We start from the raw sequence: 24164 nt of genomic DNA on the forward strand, positions 1-24164 counted from the left end.
CAGTGTTTGGTAAATTTGTTGTTCTTTTCTCAGACTATTACAAACTACGTTCCCCACTACCTGGTAGAAGAATTCCGTAGATGTGAAGGAGAGTGGAGGTTTGACACTAAGATTGACAGAAAATAATGTAAAAATTTTAATGTATATACTAAACAGCATCACGTGAACTTCTAAGAAAGTGTCAAATTCATCTTCAGAGTTTTGTACTCGACTGTAAACCTTGTCTAGATGTTTGTACCCTTTACTAATCATTAAAAGTTTACTTTCTACAGCCAGTCAGTAACTTTTACTAATTATTGGTCGAATGATTTAATAAACAGATAAAAGGGTGGAAAGCTGTTTCTTTATTAAGAATAAAGTTATAGTCCTACTTCAAAACAATTTACATGTTTGTACAACATATTGTTGAATATACACAACCACGCACATCAATATCTCAACAAAGCTCTATTGAAACCAGTCGTGTTAAACGTAGGTTACATTTTTAGCCTTCTTAAATTTGTCGAGAAAAAAGTCATGTTTAAACAGTGTGGCTAAAACTCCTCCTTTAATGTCCACCTCATCAGATGCTTCATAAGAAATGAGTGTTCCCTTCAAAGTGGTAACATTTCCACCCACAGTCTGCAGTAAAGCATCTCCAGCACATATACCCCACTTTTTAATGGTTAACAAATGAATGTAAGCAGATACAAGACCTTGGAACACTTGTAACAGCTTGAAACCTATTGTGAAGAAAGTGACATTTTTAATACATCTAGGAAAACATTCGTTACCCTACGTTTTATTGACTATGACTACTATCAGAAGACACTTTAAATATATCTGAAGAATGTTTCTTGATACAGTTTCAACTACCTGGTTTTTTTATGTAAATTATTTACTAACAAGCATATTTCCTACCATTCAACAGCACAGGTCTGATCTATTAATCTTCCTCCAAATGAGCTCAATAATAAATCTGAAGGCTTATAATTCTACAAATTTGGTTTTGATACCAAAGTTGTCATAGTACAGTTACCTCATTTTCTTTGTTATCAAAAATATAAGACAAAAACTAACTTCACTAACAACACTGTAGTCGAATCTAAAACATTCAACAATGACCTTCTGCAGCTCATCACAATAACACTGTAGTCGTATCTAAAACATTCAACAAAGACCTTCTCCTGCAGCTAATCACTAACAACACTGTAGTCGTATCTAAAACATTCAACAAAGACCTTCTCCTGCAGCTAATCACTAACAACACTGTAGTCGTATCTAAAACATTCAACAAAGACCTTCTCCTGCAGCTAATCACTAACAACACTATAGTCGTATCTAAAACATTCAACAAAGACCTTCTCCTGCAGCTAATCACTAACAACGCTATAGTCGTATCTAAAACATTCAACAAAGACCTTTTCCTGGAACTAATCACTAACAACACTGTAGTCATGTGTAAAACATTCAACAAAGACCTTCTCCTGGAGCTAATAACTAACAACAATGTAGTCGAATCTAAAACATTGAACAAAGACCTTCTCCTGGAGCTAATCACTAACAACACTGTAGTCATATCTAAAACATTCAACAAAAACCTTCTTCTGCAGCTAATCACTAACAGCACTGTAGTCGTATCTAAAACATTCAACAAAGACCTTCTCCTGCAGCTAATCACTAACAACACTGTAGTGGTATCTAAAACATTCAACAAAGACCTTCTCCTGCAGCTAATCACTAACAACACTGTAGTCGTATCTAAAACATTCAACAAAGACCTTCTCCTGGAGCTAATCACAAACAACACTGTAGTCATATGTAAAACATTCAACAAAGACCTTCTCCTGCAGCTAATCACTAACAACACTGTAGTCGAATCTAAAACATTCAACAAAGACCTTCTCCTGCAGCTAATCACTAACAACACTGTAGTCGTATCTAAAACATTCAACAAAGACCTTCTCCTGCAGCTAATCACTAACAACACTGTAGTCGTATCTAAAACATTCAACAAAGACCTTCTCCTGGGCTAATCACAAACAACACTGTAGTCATAATGTAAAACATTCAACAAAGACCTTCTCCTGCAGGCTAATCACTAACAACACTGTAGTCGAATCTAAAACATTCAACAAAGACCTTCTCCTGCAGCTAATCACTAACAACACTGCAGTCGTATCTAAAACATTCAACAAAGACCTTCTCCTGCAGCTAATCACTACCAACACTGTTGTCGTATCTGAAACATTCAACAAAGACCTTCTCCTGCAGCTAATCACTAACAACAGTGTAGTCATGTGTAAAACATTCGACAAAGACCTTCTCCTGGAACCAATCACTAACAGCACTGTAGTCGAATCTAAAACATTCAACAAAGACCTTCTCCTGCAGCTAATCACTAACAACACTGTAGTCGTATCTAAAACATTCAACAAAGACCTTCTCCTGCAGCTAATCACTAACAACACTGTAGTCGTATCTAAAACATTCAACAAAGACCTTCTCCTGGAGCTAATCACAAACAACACTGTAGTCATACGTAAAACATTCAACAAAGACCTTCTCCTGCAGCTAATCACTAACAACACTGTAGTCGAATCTAAAACATTCAACAAAGACCTTCTCCTGCAGCTAATCACTAACAACACTGCAGTCGTATCTAAAACATTCAACAAAGACCTTCTCCTGCAGCTAATCACTACCAACACTGTTGTCGTATCTGAAACATTCAACAAAGACCTTCTCCTGCAGCTAATCACTAACAACAGTGTAGTCATGTGTAAAACATTCGACAAAGACCTTCTCCTGGAACCAATCACTAACAGCACTGTAGTCGTATCTAAAACATTCAACAAAGACCTTCTCCTGGAGCTAATAACTAACAACGATGTAGTCGAATCTAAAACATTGAACAAAGACCTTCTCCTGCAGCTAATCACTAACAACACTGCAGTCGTATCTAAAACATTCAACAAAGACCTTCTCCTGCAGCTAATCACTAACAACACTGTAGTCATATCTAAAACATTCAACAAAGACCTTCTCCTGGAGCTAATCACTAACAACACTGTAATCGTATCTAAAACATTCAAAGACCTTCTCCTGCAGCTGATCACTAACAACACTGTAGTTGTATATAAAACATTCAACAATGACCTTCTCCTCCTGCTAAAGTGATAGTTTCATCTCCTCCTAAGGCTCGTGCTGCAAAATCAGCCCCTAATCTTGCTTCAGTGCGAGATAACACAATCTCTGGTTCCGTTGTCCACTCTTTAAAGAAAGTCTTGCCAATTTTCATTTTTGATGTTACACCATGGCCAACCCAACCCCAAACTGTAAAAAAAGTAAGGTAATTTTAATTGTACTTAACCACAAAATGACAAAACTAATCATGATGAACCCCTTGTGGGTCCAAGACATTGTGAGATACACAGTCCTAGCACTACAAGTCATGAACAAAATTATAACAGTGCATCAAATACTAGGATATCTTACCCAAGTATTGTAACCATCACAAAAATAAGAAGATATTTTACTTTATGACACACAAGTGTTTCCCCTCTCCAACCTATGAAAGCAGACATTCAAGGTTACAGAAAACTTTTTATCAAAGAATTAACACTTTCATGTATAAATAAAACTGTGCCGACAACTGGCATGCCACACTTCGGTAAGAGAATAATTTTAAAATGAATTAGCAACATTACATAGACCTCAAGATGTTTTCTTTCTATACAAACCAAAATAAATAACAAAGGCAACATGTAAACAGTCCAAGTTTAGTAGTAACATTATTTAAATATTCAAGAGCTTAAAGTAGTACACCTGAACAAAATAGTAACATTGTGTAAATAATCTAGTATACACACTCTAGGCTTGTCACTAAATAATTACCAAAGTTTAAAGAAAATAATCCATAGCCAAGTACTATCATTGTATATCGTTGTTGAAATGTTCTCTAAGAGTTGTTGGTGATTGTTTCACATGTTTTGTTTAGATATTTTAAAGCTTTCTTCATTGTGATATTTTATAAATTTGCAGGTTTCACCATGTGATTTATTGCATATGTAAACTTGCAGGTTTTACCATGTGACTTATTACATGGAAAGTAATTCACTTTTGTGTAAACAAGGATATCTTTCAGAGTTCTATTTTTTGAAAGGAGACAATGGCAATTCCAAGAAATATATGTTTAAGACAATCATCGAGTTGTAGGAGATGTAGTTTGTGAATTCTATTTGAAAGTTTAGTATTGCTCTGACTTGTGATGTTTTTCCACTGAGTGTTGCTAGAGGAGACATCCAAAGAAGATACAGATCACTTACAGATTTTGTCTTCATGTGGATTTTATTGTTTTTACATGATATTTGGCTGTATGGTATTATTTCAGAGGTCTCCACTGCTCATTTAACCTCTGTAAGCAAGAGACAGCCAGTGTGTGAACACATGCTTCAGGATAGTTCACACAGATTCTCAAAGTGCTTGTTTCTTATATTCGGATCATAACTGATGTCATCAAGAATTCCATTAAACTGATACTGCCACATGTTAATTGGGATACCCTAATTCAGGGTTAAGTTTCAGATGATAACCTGCAATTCTATGTTTCTCCCATACTTGTGTTTATAACAACTACTCAGATATAACTTTCCCACTTTAAGGAGTTATGCAATGTTCTCACCAGTTGATTTTCCAGTTGAATTGTGACAAGCAAGTATTCATTTACTACCTTTTCCGTGTCTTCATCACTACAGTAAGATACATTTTACTGTCAACATTGTTATTGCCATCAGTGGACACGTTAAAGTCCCTTGGTACAATGTAACAGTTTGCTCAGTTCCACCTTCTGGATATTTCTCCAACTATTGCAGAGGTTTTAGCTCTAGAGTATCAGTATCTTTCAGCAATTTCTGAATCCAGAAACACTTTGTTTAAAAATACCTGAAGCATGGTCCAGAACTGCTAAAGATAGACTATGTACCACATTAGAAACATTCCACTATCACAGGTAGACTATGTATGCACCACATTGGAAACATTCCACTATCACAGGGAGACTATGTATGCACCACATTGGAAACATTCCACTATCACAGGGAGACTATGTATGTACCACATAGGAAACATTCCACCATCACAGGTAGACTATGTATGTACCACACTGGAAACATTCCACCATCACAGGTAGACTATGTATGTACCACACTGGAAACATTCCACTCTCACAGGTAGACTATGTATGTACCACATTGGAAACATTCCACTCTCACAGGTAGACTATGTATGTACCACATTGGAAACATTCCACTCTCACAGGTAGACTATGTATGTACCACATTGGAAACATTTCACTATCACAGGTAGATTATGTATGTACCACATTGGAAACATTCCACTATCACAGGTAGATTATGTATGTACCATATTGGAAACATTCCACTATCACAGGTAGATTATGTATGTACCACATTGGAAACATTCCACTATCACATGTAGACTATGTATGTACCACACTGGAAACATTCGACTATCACAGGTAGACTATGTATGTACCACACTGGAAACATTCCACTCTCACAGGTAGACTATGTATGTACCACATTGGAAACATTCCACTATCACAGGGAGACTATGTATGTACCACATTGGAAACATTCCACCATCACAGGTAGACTATGTATGTACCACACTGGAAACATTCCACTCTCACAGGTAGACTATGTATGTACCACATTGGAAACATTCCACTCTCACAGGTAGACTATGTATGTACCACATTGGAAACATTTCACTATCACAGGTAGATTATGTATGTACCATATTGGAAACATTCCACTATCACAGGTAGATTATGTATGTACCATATTGGAAACATTCCACTATCACAGGTAGATTATGTATGTACCATATTGGAAACATTCCACTATCACAGGTAGACTATGTATGTACCACATTGGAAACATTCCACTATCACAGGGAGACTATGTATGCACCACATTGGAAACATTCCACTATCACAGGGAGACTATGTATGTACCACATAGGAAACATTCCACCATCACAGGTAGACTATGTATGTACCACATAGGAAACATTCCACCATCACAGGTAGACTATGTATGTACCACACTGGAAACATTCCACCATCACAGGTAGACTATGTATGTACCACACTGGAAACATTCCACCATCACAGGTAGACTATGTATGTACCACACTGGAAACATTCCACCATCACAGGTAGACTATGTATGTACCACACTGGAAACATTCCACCATCACAGGTAGACTATGTATGTACCACATTGGAAACATTCCACTCTCACAGGTAGATTATGTATGTACCACATTGGAAACATTCCACTATCACAGGTAGATTATGTATGTACCACATTGGAAACATTCCACTATCACAGGTAGATTATGTATGTACCATATTGGAAACATTCCACTATCACAGGTAGATTATGTATGTACCACATTGGAAACATTCCACTATCACAGGTAGACTATGTATGTACCACATTGGAAACATTCCACTATCACAGGTAGACTATGTATGTACCACGTTGGAAACATTCCACTATCACATGTAGACTATGTATGTACCACATTGGAAACATTCCACTATCACAGGTAGACTATGTATGTACCACATTGGAAACATTCCACTATCACAGGTAGACTATGTATGTACCACATTGGAAACATTCCACTCTCACAGGTAGACTATGTATGTACCACATTGGAAACATTCCACTCTCACAGGTAGACTATGTATGTACCACATTGGAAACATTCCACTCTCACAGGTAGATTATGTATGTACCACATTGGAAACATTCCACTATCACAGGTAGATTATGTATGTACCACATTGGAAACATTCCACTATCACATGTAGACTATGTATGTACCACGTTGGAAACATTCCACTATCACATGTAGACTATGTATGTACCACATTGGAAACATTCCACTATCACAGGTAGACTATGTATGTACCACATTGGAAACATTCCACTATCACAGGTAGATTATGTATGTACCATATTGGAAACATTTCACTATCACAGGTAGACTATGTATGCACCACATTGGAAACATTCCACTATCACAAGTGGACTATGTATGTACCACACTGGAAACATTCCACTATCACATGTAGACTATGTATGCACCACATTGGAAACATTCCACTATCACCCTATCATTTTCTGACTTGATATCTTGTTTTACAAAATATCAGTTCACTTCATTAATTCCAGATATTGTTAAACAATTTAGTTAGATTTTAGTAGTGGTGAGATGTCATTTTTCACCTTTGTGTTAAATGTGGAAATCAGATATTATAATCTTGTATAATTATAATCTTGTATAATTATAATCTTGTATAATTATAATCTTGTATAATTCCGACCCTGCGAAGATTATAGTTTTGCTGAACATTTTCCTTGTTGGGGACAAAGCAGAAACACCTTTGTCTGCTATTTTCTTCTCTAACAACAATCATTGCATCTTAAATACATTTATAATATTTCTAAAGCCTGTAACATTGAATTATTAGCAGACAATATTAAGTCACCCTAAATACATTTATAATATACTCTTCAAAAAAAGAAATGCAAAAGGCAAAATATGAGACACACTGTTAACAAGTTTATTCTGGGTAGTTCTGTATGACGTGTGAAAATTTGCACATTCACTGCTGAACATCCAAAGTCTGCAAAGGTGAAGTCCACGCTCACTAGTTGAAGTTTAACGTCACTCAACGTCAATAACAAGTATGCTCCCCGTGAGCATCAATAACTACTTGGCATCTCCTGCCCATGGAAGCAATAAGATGACGAATCACATCCTGTGGAATGGCTGTCCACTCAGCCTGCAAAGCTGCTGCAAGCTGAGGTAGAGTCTGTGGTTGAGGTTGTCGCCGTCGCAGACGTCGATCCAACTCGTCCCAAAGATGTTCGATGGGGTTTAAATCTGGTGATCTGGAAGGCCAGGGAAGAACGTTGATGTTGTGGTGTCTCAAGAAGACAGTGGTGAGTCGGGCTGTGTGAGGACGGGCATTGTCATGTTGAAAAACGTCGTTGACGTTCACCATGGTGGGTTGCACATGGGGCCTGAAAATCTCGTAGACTGTTGCGTATGGTCTGATCGGAAATCCTACGCAGCCCTGGTATGGTTGAGGCAGTAGATGTCCCAGTGGTGGTCCTATCCCGAAGGTGATGTAACTGGATGTTGCAATCTTGTGCAGGCTAGTCACACGAGGTCTGCCAGATCATGGACGGTCACGAGTTGATCCACGTTGTTGGTGACAATTCCATAGCCTTGTGATGGTGCTTGGGTGGACATTCACAGCTCTGGCAACATCTGATCGAGATTCGCCTGCTTCCAAGCGACCAATGGCATTGTTACATTGTGCTTCAGTCAGTCTTGGCCTAACTGTATTGCGTGTCGGTGGCTTAACACTGAGCTATGGAAACCGAGAACCAATCACTTTTATAGAGATTTTGCACACGTTGCACTTGCAGAACATGCAGATCTCTCAAACAAATTTATTGGGCACGCATGCGTTTTGGCGAAAAATCCGATGTTTTCCTCCGTTTTCAAAGTGCACAACTTTTATTGTCATTTTGGTCTGACAATCAGTGCCTTAACACATGTAACATCACATACTCTGAGCTTGTAACGTTATTACATATATTTCTCTTTACAATAACAAAAATATCCCTTTTGCGTTTCTTTTTTTGAAGACTATATTTCTAAAGTCTGTAACTAATCTCTATTAATGTCTACTAATAAGTTTTTGATTGGGTAAAAACCGGGAAGTTTTGAAAAACAAACTTAATTTGTACAGACATATAAATAACGAGAATACAGAACAATTACACTTCATACTTTATTTGTACAGACATAAATAACGAGAATACAGAACAATTACACTTCAAACTTAATTTGTGCAGACATATAAATAACGAGAATACAGAACACATCAATCATAAGTATAATGGTTATGTATATAGATGTGACTGAACAGAAAAAAATACTATGTTATATTAAACACATACAAGTACAGTCAGGATGTAGTGTAACAGTTTAAATATTCAGACTGAATTACTTCATTTAATACAACACTAAATTTTAAACTACAGTCAAGATGTAATATAACAGTAAGTAGTTAGACTAAAATACCTATGCTACCTTAAATACAAAAATCTAAAAAAAAATTGTGAGGAAGTAATATATTTATAATCATAATTTATCAAACCTATGAATGTTTAGAAATATCATACATACAGGGTTATGCTGGTTTTACTTGAAACAGATATCTTTTCTAACCAGATGTTTAATCCCACCACTAACAGCAGGTGTTGAAGTAACTGTACGTCAAGGTTTAAAGTCAAATATGCATAGCTAAGTAGCTATTCATAGAACAAACCCATCTGCACAGTTGAAAACAGTCTAGTTACTAAAGTAACTACATGTACTGTAAACCATGGTTGACAGTAAACCATGGTTTACAGTACATGTATGACACTCAAAATACTTTAATATAAAATCCTGAATAATATGAGTTATCATAAAAGTACAGAAATAATAAATGAAATACCAAACATAATGTGTAAGAGTTATGTAACATGTTTTTGTAAAATGACAAATCATTGAATTCAGTGCAACTTGTTCATCTATTTACTCTTAACTTTACACAGTGTGTATATATAAATGTACCAAAACAATACGTATACCAGTTCTACAATAGATTTATTTTCACTTAAGGAACAGTACATTATTCGATGTGCTGTGTTTTTATTAACACCAACTTACCTGTTAAGTTTTGAAACGGATGATGTATCACACCAATAACTGGCTTACCGTTTACTGCTACACACACCATAGTTGCAACACAATGAAGTATGTTCTCTGAAAACACAAAAATAATAGAAAGTCAGTATTCATGCACATTTATTTCAAAATTCTGAAACTAGAAAGGGTGAGAACTAATATCAGAATATGGTTTTAATATTTAACTTTATTTTGTGTGTTTATACTAACAAAAAACTAAATTGTCTTTCCTGCATCTGATTCACCATATACACATGGCAAAAAGTACTGTTAGCACTTCATATTACTTTAGCACAAGCATACCAATAATTTATTCTGAGTTCCCAACAAATCTATCTCGTTCTTTAAAAATCATGTGATGAACCCACTTTGATTTATTTGGAAGTAATCTAGTAGAGAAAGAGTTGTGACCACTAGGTGTTACTTCATGCACACCTTGTTTGTTTGTGAACTCTCATTTTAATTATAAAAATTATTTTCAAATGTTTTATTTAAAACAGAGATGGTAAACATATACCTTGTTCACAACAAACACGTATTTCTAGATTGTCATCTTGTTCAGAACAACATACTTCTTTGTGTTATTTTGGGTGCAAAATGCATGAATACCTGTTTAGAACAAAGCAGCTTGTATTGTTTTGAGCAGACAATGGTTCAGTACTTGTTTGTTTAGAATTAAAAGTTGTTTGTGTTGTTTTGGGCACAGAATGCACCAATACTTGTCTATTAGAACAAAGAAATTGTTTGTGTTGTTTTGGGCACAGAATGCACCAATAATTGTTTATAAATTTTGACTTTGTTCAAAACTGAAAAATTATGATGAAACTTCATCTTTTTGGATTACACAAACTATTTCTCATTCTCTTACAAAATATTATCTGTAAATATCTTTCAGGATATTACCTGTAAATTATGATTAGTTTATAGAGGCTATATAAATAAGTTGGTAACTATTCAATAATTAAAGCACATAAAATAGTCCATGATTAGCTAAACTACCTGTAAATTGTAAAGATGTTTAAAACAATTAGAGGTAAAATTTTGATATTTAAGAAATTTACTTTTATATTCATGAAAACAATCTAAAGGCTCGACCCAGATTGCTATATGTTCGGAAAGCACCTTCTCATCTTCACTTTCCATTATCTTTGTAACTTCTGAATTCTCTCGTCTTTGATTTCCATAAAGGGTAATTGTTGAACAATCTTCCTTTCCAGTATTACCTGAAAACCTACAATCATTGTTAAAGTGCATAGAATTACATGTTATTTCAAACAAAAAACAAGATGTTCAAGTGTTCTGGAACAAAAGATAGTGTTGAAAACATTAGAAGAATGGTTTATGTGAAATTTGTAAATAAAGTGTAGGCCTCTTTTGTTTACTTCAAAGAGTGAACAGTGGCAACAGCCTTAATGTAAGCATCAATCAGTACTTGAATTGTAACAGAATGTACCACCAAAATGTGAATAGCATTCTCCAACTTTTTATAATTTTCTGACAACAAATAAAAATAATTGTACTATAAAATAAGAAACGTTCTATTTAAATATTACTTTACATGTCACTAGTTTTGTGAGTATAGCGTGAAAAATGCACAATGAATTTAAACAACCTTCACTCCAAAACCCATAATTTGTTCTTTAACTGTAGAATGGACAGAAACTGCCTGTTATGGAGACACAAGTGTAGAGAATGGCATTTTGAAAGTCTTGAAGATGAAAGGCAGAAGACTTTAGAAACGTTGTCCTCTACACTTGTGTCTCCACAAGTCCATTCTACAAAATTTCATCAAGTAATTTGTTTTCTAAGTCATGAAACTGTAGCAGGAATTGTCTTCAGAATTTTACTGGACCCAAGACAGTTCTACCACCTTGTGTTACACAGGAAATATTCAACTATTCAACCAACTACAAAAATAATAAATAAACCTTGTAGGCACTTAAACAATTACTTTACAAAATATCTTAATAAATAAAAATTTGTGTGAGTGTAACCTTCTCTAAAGATGTGATAGGAGCAAACAGATAAGCAATTGTTAAAAAAACTAATCCACAAAACTTGGAGAGGAAGTGGAAATATATTTCTATATTTCTACTTTGTTTCACTGGAAGTGCATCAGGTATTATTATTTATGTCCTTACACACCTACAGAACAGTACAGTCAACCAACTAATTTTGTGATAGTAACAACGGAGGAAATAAAAAACATTGTCTTCCACAAAAAACAGTTTTTAGAGGAATCAAGTACTAGCATCATTTAGCTACAATTTACTGACAGTATAATTACAGTAAAAATGTAATTTGTTTCCTTATGTTAATAATGGAAAGATATTGATGGTGGTGTATTACTTTGTTGCAGTTCAGTTAACTGAATAATAATGAGTGATAGAAGTTTTATTTAAATATTAGGAATTATTTCTAAGAAACAATATCTTTACTTCAAAATCTGTTTGTGGATACTTAACTTTTTAGTTCAAAACTTAAGGGGTAACATACCTTAATTTTTGGATGTATCTTTTTAAGTCCATGCATCATTGCACAATATGATCTTGCAATGCCCTGAGACAAAGGATCACTGTTACCTCGAGTTCCTTCTATTTTACCCTTTTTCATTGATTGTAGGTCGACAAGTTTTCGAAGAGCTAGCAATTCAGTGCCACCTCTTTCAGCTACATCTACGCTTGTGGCAAGAAGATACTTGAGACTAAGTACATCAGTATTATTATCTGACTCATGAAACTTATTACTGTGAACATACCAAACTCGAGTGTATATTTTGTAAAGCGTCTCCCTGTAACTAGTATTATAAAGTAGCATAACAAAGAATATTACCACGAGTAAGCAAATAACACTTCTCAACTTCAACTGCACAAGTTTTCTTGGCATTCTTCTGGATACCTTTTTTTATTCAGTTAAAGTATTAACATATGATATAGATCTTCTACAATATAAACTACATTCAAATACACCACCAACATGCTTCAACTTCTCAGAACTAAATGACTGGTTTGTGGAGATGGGTTTTATTTACTAGTACCATAGTGTGTAAGTAGTAACAGTATCTAATCATTATTCTCTTAATGTACCACTAGTGCCATCTAGTATCAAATAATTAAAATGTTTATTATATCTGATTATTCTATTAATTTAATCAGAGTAATAAAAATACATTATTTAGAAAATCTGACAAGCTTTTAGTATTTAAATTTACTGTCAAGGGATTTAAATATCTTTCTCATTCCAACCCATATAATTCAATTTAACCAACAAAGTTTTCATTTTGAACACATTAAAAGCTCAAAAACCAAAGTGGTAGACTCTGAAGACAGTAAATAACAAATCAGACTAATATAAGTTAGTATATAAACAAATAACAAGATACTGTAGTCTAATGACATCAGTGTCAAGGTTAATTAAGTAACATCAAAGTATCAGAACTAAAAAACATGTTTTCTGAGACATATATTAAAATTATTTGAATGTATAATCCCTCACAAACAAAACTGTAGGCATTTAGATCCAAGTCCATGTTTGCGTAATATCTCTCAGCTTCTAAGATCTTTAGTTTCTGTTGTTGTAAAATAAATGTCCTTGGAAGGTTATGTAATGTATATCAGAAGATATATATATTTTAAAATTTAACACACAACTGCTAAGTTAAAGGTACAGAAGAATAGAGTCCTGTACAACTCGTCTTAGTTCTGAAGTCACTTTTCAATTCAGTAACTACAGGATATTATTTATTAATTTTAATCCAAGTTTAAAAAACAATACACTTATGGTTTACTTTTCATTGTTGAAAAAAATGGAAAAGATTTTAAACTGAAGATGTAACAAAAAAATTCAAATCTAAACAAAAACAATATGGCTAGGTTCTTCTACAACCACCTTTATTATTTAAAACTTTACAAACAGAAGTAAAAATGTTTCAAAATCTTTTCTTCAAGCAGTTTTTAAAAATATATCTATCAAACCAAGAACAGCAGCCTTCAGTCCTGCATCTTTTACTGCTAGTTGGAACTTTTCAGTCATTGTTGACATTTCAGATTCATCTGTAAGTGAAATGACTCAATTTAATGTAAATAGTGTCTTGGAGAATACCATATACATTACTGGAAACAATGAGGAAGATAGGCACAACATGTAAAAACTAGTTCTACCTGTTTATCACTTGAAACGGAACTGTGCCATGTATCGACAGTTCACGCTGCAAATAGTTTCCATCCAATCAGAAAGTGGCTCACCAATAATAGTATAATGTTTATCAAAGCATAGGCACTCATTTCTTAAATAATTTTTAATGAACAACTTAAGAATGGTAAACATTGCCACAGCATTAAATAATTACAGTGAATAACTTTATTATACTTGCTGTTCATAATTTAAGTTTTCCCGTTAATTTGTTTTGTATTGTGCCTTATTATTACAGCCCATTCTATACTATAAAATTTACAGTTATTGTTACATCAAGTTTTATTAATATTATGATTTTTCTTGTAACTTACTATAAATGTAACTCATGAATCAATGCATTCTAATCATTACACATTTTTTATTAATGAAACTGCTTCTAGACTGTTATACTAAATTTGCTCAATTAATTACTGGATTGATCTAAGTTCATAGCTTGCTTTCATGAAAATTGAACTAAAGTAGCTACTGAAACAAGCAAACGTATACTTAATGTCTGTAGATAGAAGAGCCTAGCTTAAACCTTTGGTAACCCAGAAATAAAATAATTCATATACTATCAATAACATAACATTTCATCTATACACAGTTTTAATAGTACGTTATTTCTACCAGATCTTTGTACTGACCAATATTTGGTGACTCCAGGATACAGTTGTAGCCATGATCTTGGTTTTTCAAAAAATCCCAGGAAATATGAAGTTGTTTCCTTTGTTTTAGTAGAAAAATAAGTAACGTTCTTATAATGATTAAATAACTGAAGTTTTAGCTACAGCAGTCAGCTTGAAACATAAGTAAATCTTTACCAATAAGTCTTTAGTTAGCTACAAATATCTGTCTCCAACACATTTCAATAGCAGCTGTTTATATCTGGATATCAGTGACCAATAGTAAGTTAACTGCCTTTTATTAAATACATCTGTTGATGAAATTAAAATTTTGATATTATGTACTTCACTTTATTTGTTATACAGTGGGCTTTATATACTGTGCCCACCACCAATATTGAGACCTGTTTTTTAATGATGTGAGCCCTCAGACTGACTACTTATTCACTAAAGTACCATTTCTTTAACACTTAAACAGCAACCATCATCAACCGATGCTGCTTTCTACAACATAAGTGCAAGAATGAAAGAAATTATTTTAAACTTGTAGTGCAGACAACCTACATAAGACATGTTGGTCTATTTACCAAAAGATGCACCTATCATTTCTCATATAATACATCTTTAAATAGCTTGAGATTAAAAGATGTAAATATTTTCATTTTTACTGATTTATATTAAAAAAATACTTTATTTTAGCTAATTTACATTACGTCAGTAATTCCAATCGTCTGTACAAAAATATAGAAAAACCAGTTGTGATTAGCAAATGTATTTTGTTATATTCTGGACAGGTTGTCATACAAGGCCAGGTTAAGGTCTCTAAACTGTGGTAAAACTACAAGTTCTGGAAGATTGAGATATTTAAAACTGTTAATGGAACTAAGAGTATTGATGCATCATGTCTGTCCTTCAGTTGTCACAAATAAATAGTAAGAAAGAAACAAGTACAAATGTTGGCAGGATGGGAGTCACTTTTAAATAAAACATTGTTTTTCTAACACAGTGGTTCTTTTATAAATGGTTGTCTTAAAATGTGGCAGATAAAGTACATTTAAGGAAGGCTAGCTAAAAGTGATTAAAGCTGGCTTTAAGTAATTTTATCAGTTTAGTTCAGTGGATCAACAGGTTTAAATGTACAAGTTTATCTTAAAGGCAAACAGTCCTTAACTCTAATGGATGGCCATGATGGCAAAAACAGTAGAAAACACTGATTTGTACATCAACATGTCTGCACAAATTTCTAGAGAATCAAAACATTGCTTGAAAGAGGTTTATCCTGATCTACCCATCAAGCTAGTCACAAGAAAATTCCTTATACTAAAACCTCAGCAAATACACAAATTAATTTGTTGCAAAGCAGTAAACTTTACATAAATGTGCATAAAATTAACTTGAAAATACTTTAGTACCTGTCTGATCCTTTCTTCAATATTCCAACCATTACTCTACTGTTCTTCTTTACCACTTCAATGGAATCTCGAAAGCGTGATTCCAACAATGTAACTAATTCCTTCAAGTTTGCATAGCTTTCTGAATAACTAAGATAACTGTGTAAAAAGTCTTGTAAAGAATTCTGATCTTCATAGCTACACAGAAAAAATATAAATTTTAAAAAAGCTTTATACAAACGGATTCATGAAAGTGATTAATCGGATATTATTAAACAATGTCAAAAACAGTCAGTTTCTAAAATTAGTTTATCATACCTAAAATTTGGTATAAACTACACCAGACTGAGACCTTGTGTGTTACTAATATAACTACATTCTACTATTGATTCTCTATATTCAAACCTAGTAATTTTAACTACATTCTACTGTTGATTCTCTATATTCAAACCTCGTAATTTTAACTACATTCTACTGTTGATTCTCTATATTCAAACCTCGTAATTTTAACTACATTCTACTGTTGATTCTCTATATTAAAACCTCGTAATTTTAACTACATTCTACTGTTGATTCTCTATATTCAAACTTTGTAATTTTAACTACATTCTACTGTTGATTCTCTATATTCAAACTTTGTAATTTTAACTACATTCTACTGTTGATTCTCTATATTCAAACTTTGTAATTTTAACTACATTCTACTGTTGATTCTCTCTAACCCTAACAATTTTTAACTAAATTCTAGTTTTAAACCTCTAGATGACCAACTTCTTTCAATATCATGAATAATAATTAACAAAGATTGTTAATTATTAAATACATTTTAATGTCCTTAAGAAGCAAATAAAATATATTCATTTATATGCTGTTGTTAATTCTCTCTCCTTGTACAAGACATTTGTGTCTGAAAGAAAACATTTTCATTCTTTATTTAATGTTAAATTTAAGTTTTAGAGATAAGCTAACAAACTGCTTTTATTTTCTCATCAGGCATACAATCTTTTCTATGACTCAGTTTACCACCGTTAGCCCTATGAACAATCCTATCATTTTATCATTCACAAAATTACATGAATCTAATTACTCTATTCATACAGATATACGTTTTTATAGTGACAATAATAAAAATAAAATATATTTGTTGAACATCAATACCAAATAAACTGGTCCATATCATCTGTAACATCTTCCTGAACAGCAATCTTCAAATCACTGATTCTATTAATTTTCCCATCTTCTTCAACTACCTAATGGTCAGAAAATCTTAAATGTAAACTAAAGGTAATTAATTCAGTTTACCAGTTAATTTAAATACCCATATAGGCAGCTGAAAAACTGCACACACAAAACTAATCATTTTAAATAAAATTTGCATATTTTGTAACAATCTTTACCATCTGTATTGTGCAGAAAATGGATATATTTATCTTTTATTAATATTGAATGAACAAAATCTGTAGAATTAGATTTAAAATTTTTAAGTTGCAAACTTTTTTTTTTAATTATATGTCATTCAACTTAAAATTACAGAAGAAATCTTGGGTAATTTTAAAATACTAGCAAATACACTAGGGCACCTCAACCGATAAGTGTATTGAACAGGGCACCTCAACCGATAAGTGTATTGAATAGGGCACCTCAACCGATAAGTGTATTAAAGTTTAGGTTACATACTTATTTATGTATATATATACACACACACAGAAATATATTTCTTTGTAAATATTGTTTATACTCTCTCTGAATTCTTGAATATTCCACGTGTAACACGGAGACATTTCATCCATTAACTTCAAATACAGAATAAGTGAATTTATTTTATCACAGTAGGTAAACAATCATTATCATTCAGTGAAATGACAATAAACTTATAAACCACTTTTAACAGTTTACATTAAACAAAATCAGCAAATATAAAAAATTTCTGAAAATAATTAATATACTACACCCTTCTCTAGGTTTTACCTTAAATTCTGTCTCAAATTTCAGCTCATTACAATCTCCCGACATGTGGCACATACTGGTTTTCTCTGTCTCATCTATGTAATAATAAATACATAACAAACTAAGATTATTACAGTCTCCTGACATGTACTAGTCTTCTCTGTGTCAAAATACATAACAAACTAAGATTATTGAAATCTCCTGACATGTGACACACAGTAATCTTATTTGTGTAAAAATACATAACAAATATTATTTCAATCTCCTGACATGTGACACACAGTAATCTTATCTGTGTAAAAATACATAAATATTATTTCAATCTCCTGAGATGTGGCACACAGTAATCTTATCTGTGTAAAAATACATAAATATTATTTCAATCTCCTGAGATGTGACACACAGTAATCTTATTTGTGTAAAAATACATAACAAATATTATTTCAATCTCCTGAGATGTGACACACAGTAATCTTATCTGTGTAAAAACATACAACATACTAAGATAATTACAATCTCCTGACATACAACACACACTGGTCTTTTCCACCTCATCTAAATAAAGAATATAAAAACAAAACTTGTATCTCAGGAAGATTCCACGAAGTAACAAGAACCACAAAACTGTGAGAGTTTCACAGAAATGTTAAACTGACAGCATTATTAAAACATTTTGTCAAAAAATGTAAACATTCTAATTATCAAAAATATTGGTCTGCTGCTACTTGCAGTTAATTTCATCTGACTTCTTTTGAAAGTGAATAATGTGACATTTCTATTACTACAAAACTAAGAGTTTAAAAGTTTGCTTACTGTAACCACAGATTTCACGACTGAATGATGAAATATGTAGTCCACAAAGGTATTCAGTTAATAACAGCTGGAATTATGAGAAAAAAGTATTTATACGAAAATAATCAAATTTAAAGTTGTAAATCACACATTAAGAAATACGCTCAATAAAGGTTATAATAAATTCATTTCATTTTTTCATTTTTACAATCATACAATTAAGTAAAATAACAGAACTTGAAGAAAAGTATGACAAATAATCTTTTTTTACAAATAAACAAAAAGTATAGACATGGCCTCACTCTTTTCTTCAGAGTTTCAATGTCGTTGTCTTTACTTTGCTCTGCCGTTAAAATGTTCGTATGAACCTTCCTAGAGAAAATTAATATAACATCAGGATACGATAACATAGAAATAGATTAATTAATTTGGTTAATGATAAAAGTTAGTTCACTTGGTCAACACTAGGATCTAATTCACATAGTCAATAGTATGAATTAATTCACTTGGTCAACTGTAATAATTCATTGATTTGATGTAATTCACTTGGTCAATACCATTTACTGGTATTTTATAATCAACTGTTTGATAAAAGTGTATCCTACCCTGAATTATTCTAACATGTTATTAATTCTTCCATTTACTTTCACCTAGCTTTGTTGCTGTTGTTTCAAGTTTTTCTCAGATTATCCTTCATTTCTTATGATAATAGAGGTTTTGTTGTGTGAAAAACTCTTTGCACAATTGTTTTTCGATATAATCAGAACACTTTCTACCTGATCAATTAGTTACTAACATTGACTGGAGGTTTCCGCAAGGTTGGCATTTTGTTAGAGTTTAGATGTACATATAATAGTTGTAATTATAAATAACAATAATGCCAGGTAGTCACTTTATTTAAATATATTTGTGGAAGAGAATAAACATAAGAATAATAAGTACCTGTGTTATCAGAATATTTTACTTCAATAAGTACCTGCATTATCAGAATATTTTACTTCAATAAGTACCTGTGTTATCAGAGTATTTTACTTCAACAAGTACCTGTGTTATCAGAGTATTTTACTTCAACAAGTACCTGTGTTATCAGAGTATTTTACTTCAACAAGTACCTGTGTTATCAGAGTATTTTACTTCAATAAGTACCTGTGTTATCAGAGTATTTTACTTCAATAAGTACCTGTGTTATCAGAGTATTTTACTTCAACAAGTACCTGTGTTATCAAAGTATTTTACTTCAATAAGTACCTGCATTATCAGAATATTTTACTTCAATAAGTACCTGTGTTATCAGAGTATTTTACTTCAACAAGTACCTGTGTTATCAAAGTATTTTACTTCAACAAGTACCTGTGTTATCAAAGTATTTGACTTCAATAAGTACCTGCATTATCAGAGTATTTGACTTCAATAAGTACCTGCATTATCATAGTAATTTACTTCAATAAGCACCTGTGTTATCAGAGTATCTTACTTCAATAAGTACCTGCATTATCATAGTAATTTACTTCAATAAGCACCTGTGTTATCAGAGTATCTTACTTCAATAAGCACCAGTGTTATCAGAGTATCTTACTTCAATAAGCACCCGTGTTATCAGGGTATTTTACTTCAATAAGCACCCGTGTTATGAGAGTATTTTACTTTAATGAACACCCATGTTATGAGAGAATTTTACTCCAATAAGCACCAGTGTTATCACAATATTTTTACTTCAATAAGTACCCGTGTTATCAGAGTATCTTACTTCAATAAGCACCCGTGTTATCATGGTATTTTACTTCAACAAGCACCCGTGTTATCAGGGTATTTTACTTCAACAAGCACCCGTGTTATGAGAGTATTTTACTTTAATGAATACCCATGTTATGAGAGAATTTTACTCCAATAAGCACCAGTGTTATCAGAGTATTTTTACTTCAATAAGTACCCGTGTTATCAGAGTATTTTACTTTAATAAGCACCTGTGTCAAATTATTTTACTTCAATAAGTACCTCTGTTATCAGACTATTTTACAGTCTAAAAACAGTTACGACATGAAAAAACGTTAAGTTAATGTCATAGTTTAAATCAGGAGTTGGTAACCCACGACCCGTGGGCAGGATCCGGCCCACCAGCCAGAATCATCCAGTCCTCAAACAAAATATCACATCCACCCGGCTCGTGGTGGTCCTAAAAATTAATTCAAGTTTGTAATTTAATGTGGCCCTCCATCCACTCACAAACATGGCCTCTGACCTTTGCATGGAAAAAGGTTGCCAACCCTTGGTTTAAATTATTACAATCTAGAATACTGAATAGGTAAATTACCTCTTCAACTGTTGTTCCTTCTTAACTTCTATGTTATGTCTAAGCAATGAATTTTCTTCTTTTAATGCTGCTATTGTTCTTTTAAGTCTATCAATATCCGACAGAGACGTCTCAAAATTGTCCTCTGGGGCTTCTGATTCTGATGTATGTTGGCTGAGACTCCTTTTAAGTCTATCAATATCTGTCAGAGACGTCTCAAAACTGTTCTCTGGGACTTCTGATTCTGATGTACTTTGGCTGAGACTCCTTTGGCCCAGTGTCTTGCTTAACCGATTCATGGCAAACCCTAAAGATGTTCCTGGTGAGTGAGTTTACATAGAATAAAACAATAAACAATAGAAATTGACAATACAACTTAAATAAATCACTCATGGTTAGGTCTACCAGTAGCATTTATCTTCATGAAAAATTATTCAGCAACTTATTAAGAAATGAAGAGCTATGGATAAAACAAGTACTTGAGATCACACAATAAGCAAGACATGATAGTGTTATCTTGGTACATTGATGTCTACATGAACCCTGTACAACACAGGTTCGAAAAACACCATGTAGACACATAACAAAGGGAATACAGAACCATATCAAAACTTTACCTTTACTAATTATGTATGTTACTTTATATAGACCAGCTTCTAATTAACATTTATGGTATGTGAATACTGGTTGAGAGTTTCTAAACCAAACAAAAACAGGATCAAAACATGCTTAGGTGAAAGACACAGAATCGTAGAAATATCCTATATTCATGTCAAACTGGCATCCTGACATGATATCACACAATCTTCAGTTTACTTAAGTAAACAATTATCCTAAGTACAAGTATATAAAAGAAAGATAACTTTCAAACTCAACTTATACAAGTGTCTATGTTATTTCTTGAAATGGCTTACTCTACTCTGAAGAACAAACACAAATCAAGCTTCCACAGCCAATATTACATATGCTCTATATCACAGCAGCAAAGATATGAATATAGATATTCATGACCTTTTTACATTGAGGAAACTTATTTATTCTTCTTATGTGATAAACAGCCTTTAACCATATGAGGCTCATGTTATAACAGTCAAACATGAATTATCAGTGCCTTAATTTAACAATCTCTTCTACATAACAATTCAAAGTATACAGCATTTCTGGTACAGGTAAATCATAAGGCTAATGAGTGAGTGACCTTTAACTTTTAAAACTTTATGTTAAACTTTAAAATAATGTTTGTAAAGAGAACTGATTTCATAAACATATATGTAAAAATGTCTGCTTTGGGTTGAGACAATTTTTTATGTAGAGGAGCGAACAAGGGGTAACTGACCGATAGCTGACCAAACATGTGGTCAGTTACCTCTTTCTATCTTTGTGAACTTGATTATGACCGAAAAAGGTGACAAAGTTGTTTGCTCCTCTGCAAAAAAAATTTTCTCAATCCAAACCAGCTGTTTTTACATATATATATTTCTCTACAAGTAGGTTTTCTCGTCATCACTGATTATGATTTCATAACAAATATTCAATTTATAAGGTTTACAAATAATTTATACAGATTTCAAACAGTTGGGATATTGAGCTTGATTAGTTCGAAGCCTCGTTTTCGAGCACTTAGTTACTGTTACCATAAATCAATGTCTCACTTCGTGATTACGAGAAACCCACTTGAAGTAAAAATGTATTCTCAAGACGGCTGATATGGGTAGTAGCATTTAAATTAAAATAAAGTAGAGAACAACGTTTCGACCTTATGTACTTTATTTTAATTAACATGCTAATACCCTTACCAGCCGTCTTGAGAATACAAGATTCTCACTTCTTAGGCTCTTTAACTCTAAAGACTGTAGTAACTAAGTGTAATTTTCAAGCTATATTTAATTACTAATCAACTTATTTAGTCTCACAAAAAATTGCACGGGTACCCTTAATTACAAAATATAAATTATAAAAACATATTGTTATTTTACGACCAGTGGAATTCTCTCAAATAAGAAATGCCTCTCCTCACAATAAATTGAAAAACACCGTCAAATCACCGAAACTATTCACATTCAAATATGAGCGCAAAAGTCACATAACAACGCAGCGCCAACTTCGTTACTCAGGGACATCACAAAGATAAATGTTTGCAATAAATAACATTCAAATTGTATACAAATAAATTACCCAAACTCTGTTAGAAGTGATGAAGCAAATGAGGTATTGGGTTTCAAATTATTTCAGTAGTTTACTTGAATTTTGCACAAAGTTATAAGAGGGCCATCTGCACTAGCCATCCTTAATTTTGAAATTATAGACAGCTTCATCGCAACTATTTTGCTAACAAATGGCCCGGCATGGCCAGGTAGTTAGAATTGCTTGTCTCTCGTTCTAATGGTCGTGAGTTTGAATCCTTATTCCACCAAACGTGTTCACACTTTCAGCAATTAAACGTTATAAGTGACGGTCAATCCCACTATTCGTTGGTAAAAGAATAGTCCAAGAGTTGGCAGTGATGAGTAGCTGTCTGCTTTCCCTCCATTCTTTCACCGTTAAATTAAAGCCGATTAGCGTAGATAGCCCTTATAGCTTTACGTGAAACTCAAAACAAGTCAAACAAATACTAAAAAATAGGGAGATTACCCGTCACTGTGTAACAACCTCATGATGCCGTAGGGATTCGAACCGCTACCCTCATAGTGCAAATTAAGTGCCCTAACCACCAAGCCGTATATAAATTATACATATTCGTCAGATACTGTATAAATATGTGTAGGTTCAATGACATAAGTAACTTGCAACCAAAAACACCATATGTATGTTCAAGTTTTCCTCCAGAAGACCACTTATACATTTTTATTAAATGGAAGATAAAATATCAATATAGATATATATATCATATTATTTTTTATATGTAAAAAAAGCAGAGAAAAGGCACTTTTATTTGGTTATTTTTTTCTAAGCGTTTGTTTGAAGTTAACCGCAAAGCTACACAATGGGCTATCTTTGCTCTGTCCAACAAAGTGTATCGAAGCCCCATTTTTTATCGTTATAAGTTCGCAGCCTTATCGCTGTGCCACTAGGGGCTAATCTAGCGTCGAAAACAACATTTGCAAAGTTATTAAGGCT

At 33.0% G+C, this 24164-nt stretch overlaps 3 protein-coding genes across 7 annotated transcripts in view; 1 reads left to right on the forward strand and 2 right to left on the reverse strand.

Moving 5' to 3' along the window:
• The window catches only part of LOC143241936 (WASH complex subunit 5-like), a 74229-nt gene extending 73894 nt beyond the window's left edge, over positions 1 to 335 (forward strand). Inside the window, 1 exon segment of the mRNA XM_076485250.1 lies at positions 34 to 335. Within this exon segment, the coding sequence (XP_076341365.1) occupies positions 34 to 126 (93 nt within the window). The 3' untranslated portion in view covers positions 127 to 335.
• LOC143241934 (putative inositol monophosphatase 3) lies at positions 318 to 11083 on the reverse strand. The gene is made up of 4 exons (XM_076485248.1): positions 10890 to 11083; positions 9811 to 9906; positions 3139 to 3315; positions 318 to 722 (listed from the first exon to the last, which is right to left on the reverse strand). The coding sequence occupies exons 1-4, from the start codon at positions 11080 to 11082 to the stop codon at positions 466 to 468; spliced, it is 723 nt and encodes a 240-aa protein (XP_076341363.1). The 5' UTR covers position 11083; the 3' UTR covers positions 318 to 465.
• A 2607-nt stretch (positions 11084 to 13690) lies between these two features.
• LOC143241653 (uncharacterized) lies at positions 13691 to 23589 on the reverse strand. Of its 5 annotated transcripts, none has more exons than XM_076484859.1 (9): positions 23223 to 23589; positions 21069 to 21354; positions 19060 to 19129; positions 18779 to 18845; positions 17987 to 18060; positions 17177 to 17268; positions 16040 to 16216; positions 14649 to 14728; positions 13691 to 13880 (listed from the first exon to the last, which is right to left on the reverse strand). In XM_076484859.1, exons 2-9 carry the CDS (start codon positions 21344 to 21346, stop codon positions 13771 to 13773), a joined length of 948 nt encoding a protein of 315 aa, XP_076340974.1. In that variant the 5' UTR covers positions 21347 to 21354; positions 23223 to 23589; the 3' UTR covers positions 13691 to 13770. The 5 variants fall into 5 exon arrangements, with proteins under 5 accessions (XP_076340974.1, XP_076340972.1, XP_076340970.1 ...); XM_076484857.1 differs by lacking the exon at positions 23223 to 23589 and adding an exon at positions 23065 to 23153; XM_076484855.1 differs by lacking the exon at positions 23223 to 23589 and adding an exon at positions 23027 to 23147.
• Between the last annotated feature and the right edge of the window lie 575 nt (positions 23590 to 24164).

Source organism: Tachypleus tridentatus, unplaced genomic scaffold, assembly GCF_004210375.1.
Source record: "Tachypleus tridentatus isolate NWPU-2018 unplaced genomic scaffold, ASM421037v1 Hic_cluster_1, whole genome shotgun sequence".
NCBI lineage: Eukaryota > Metazoa > Arthropoda > Merostomata > Xiphosura > Limulidae > Tachypleus > Tachypleus tridentatus.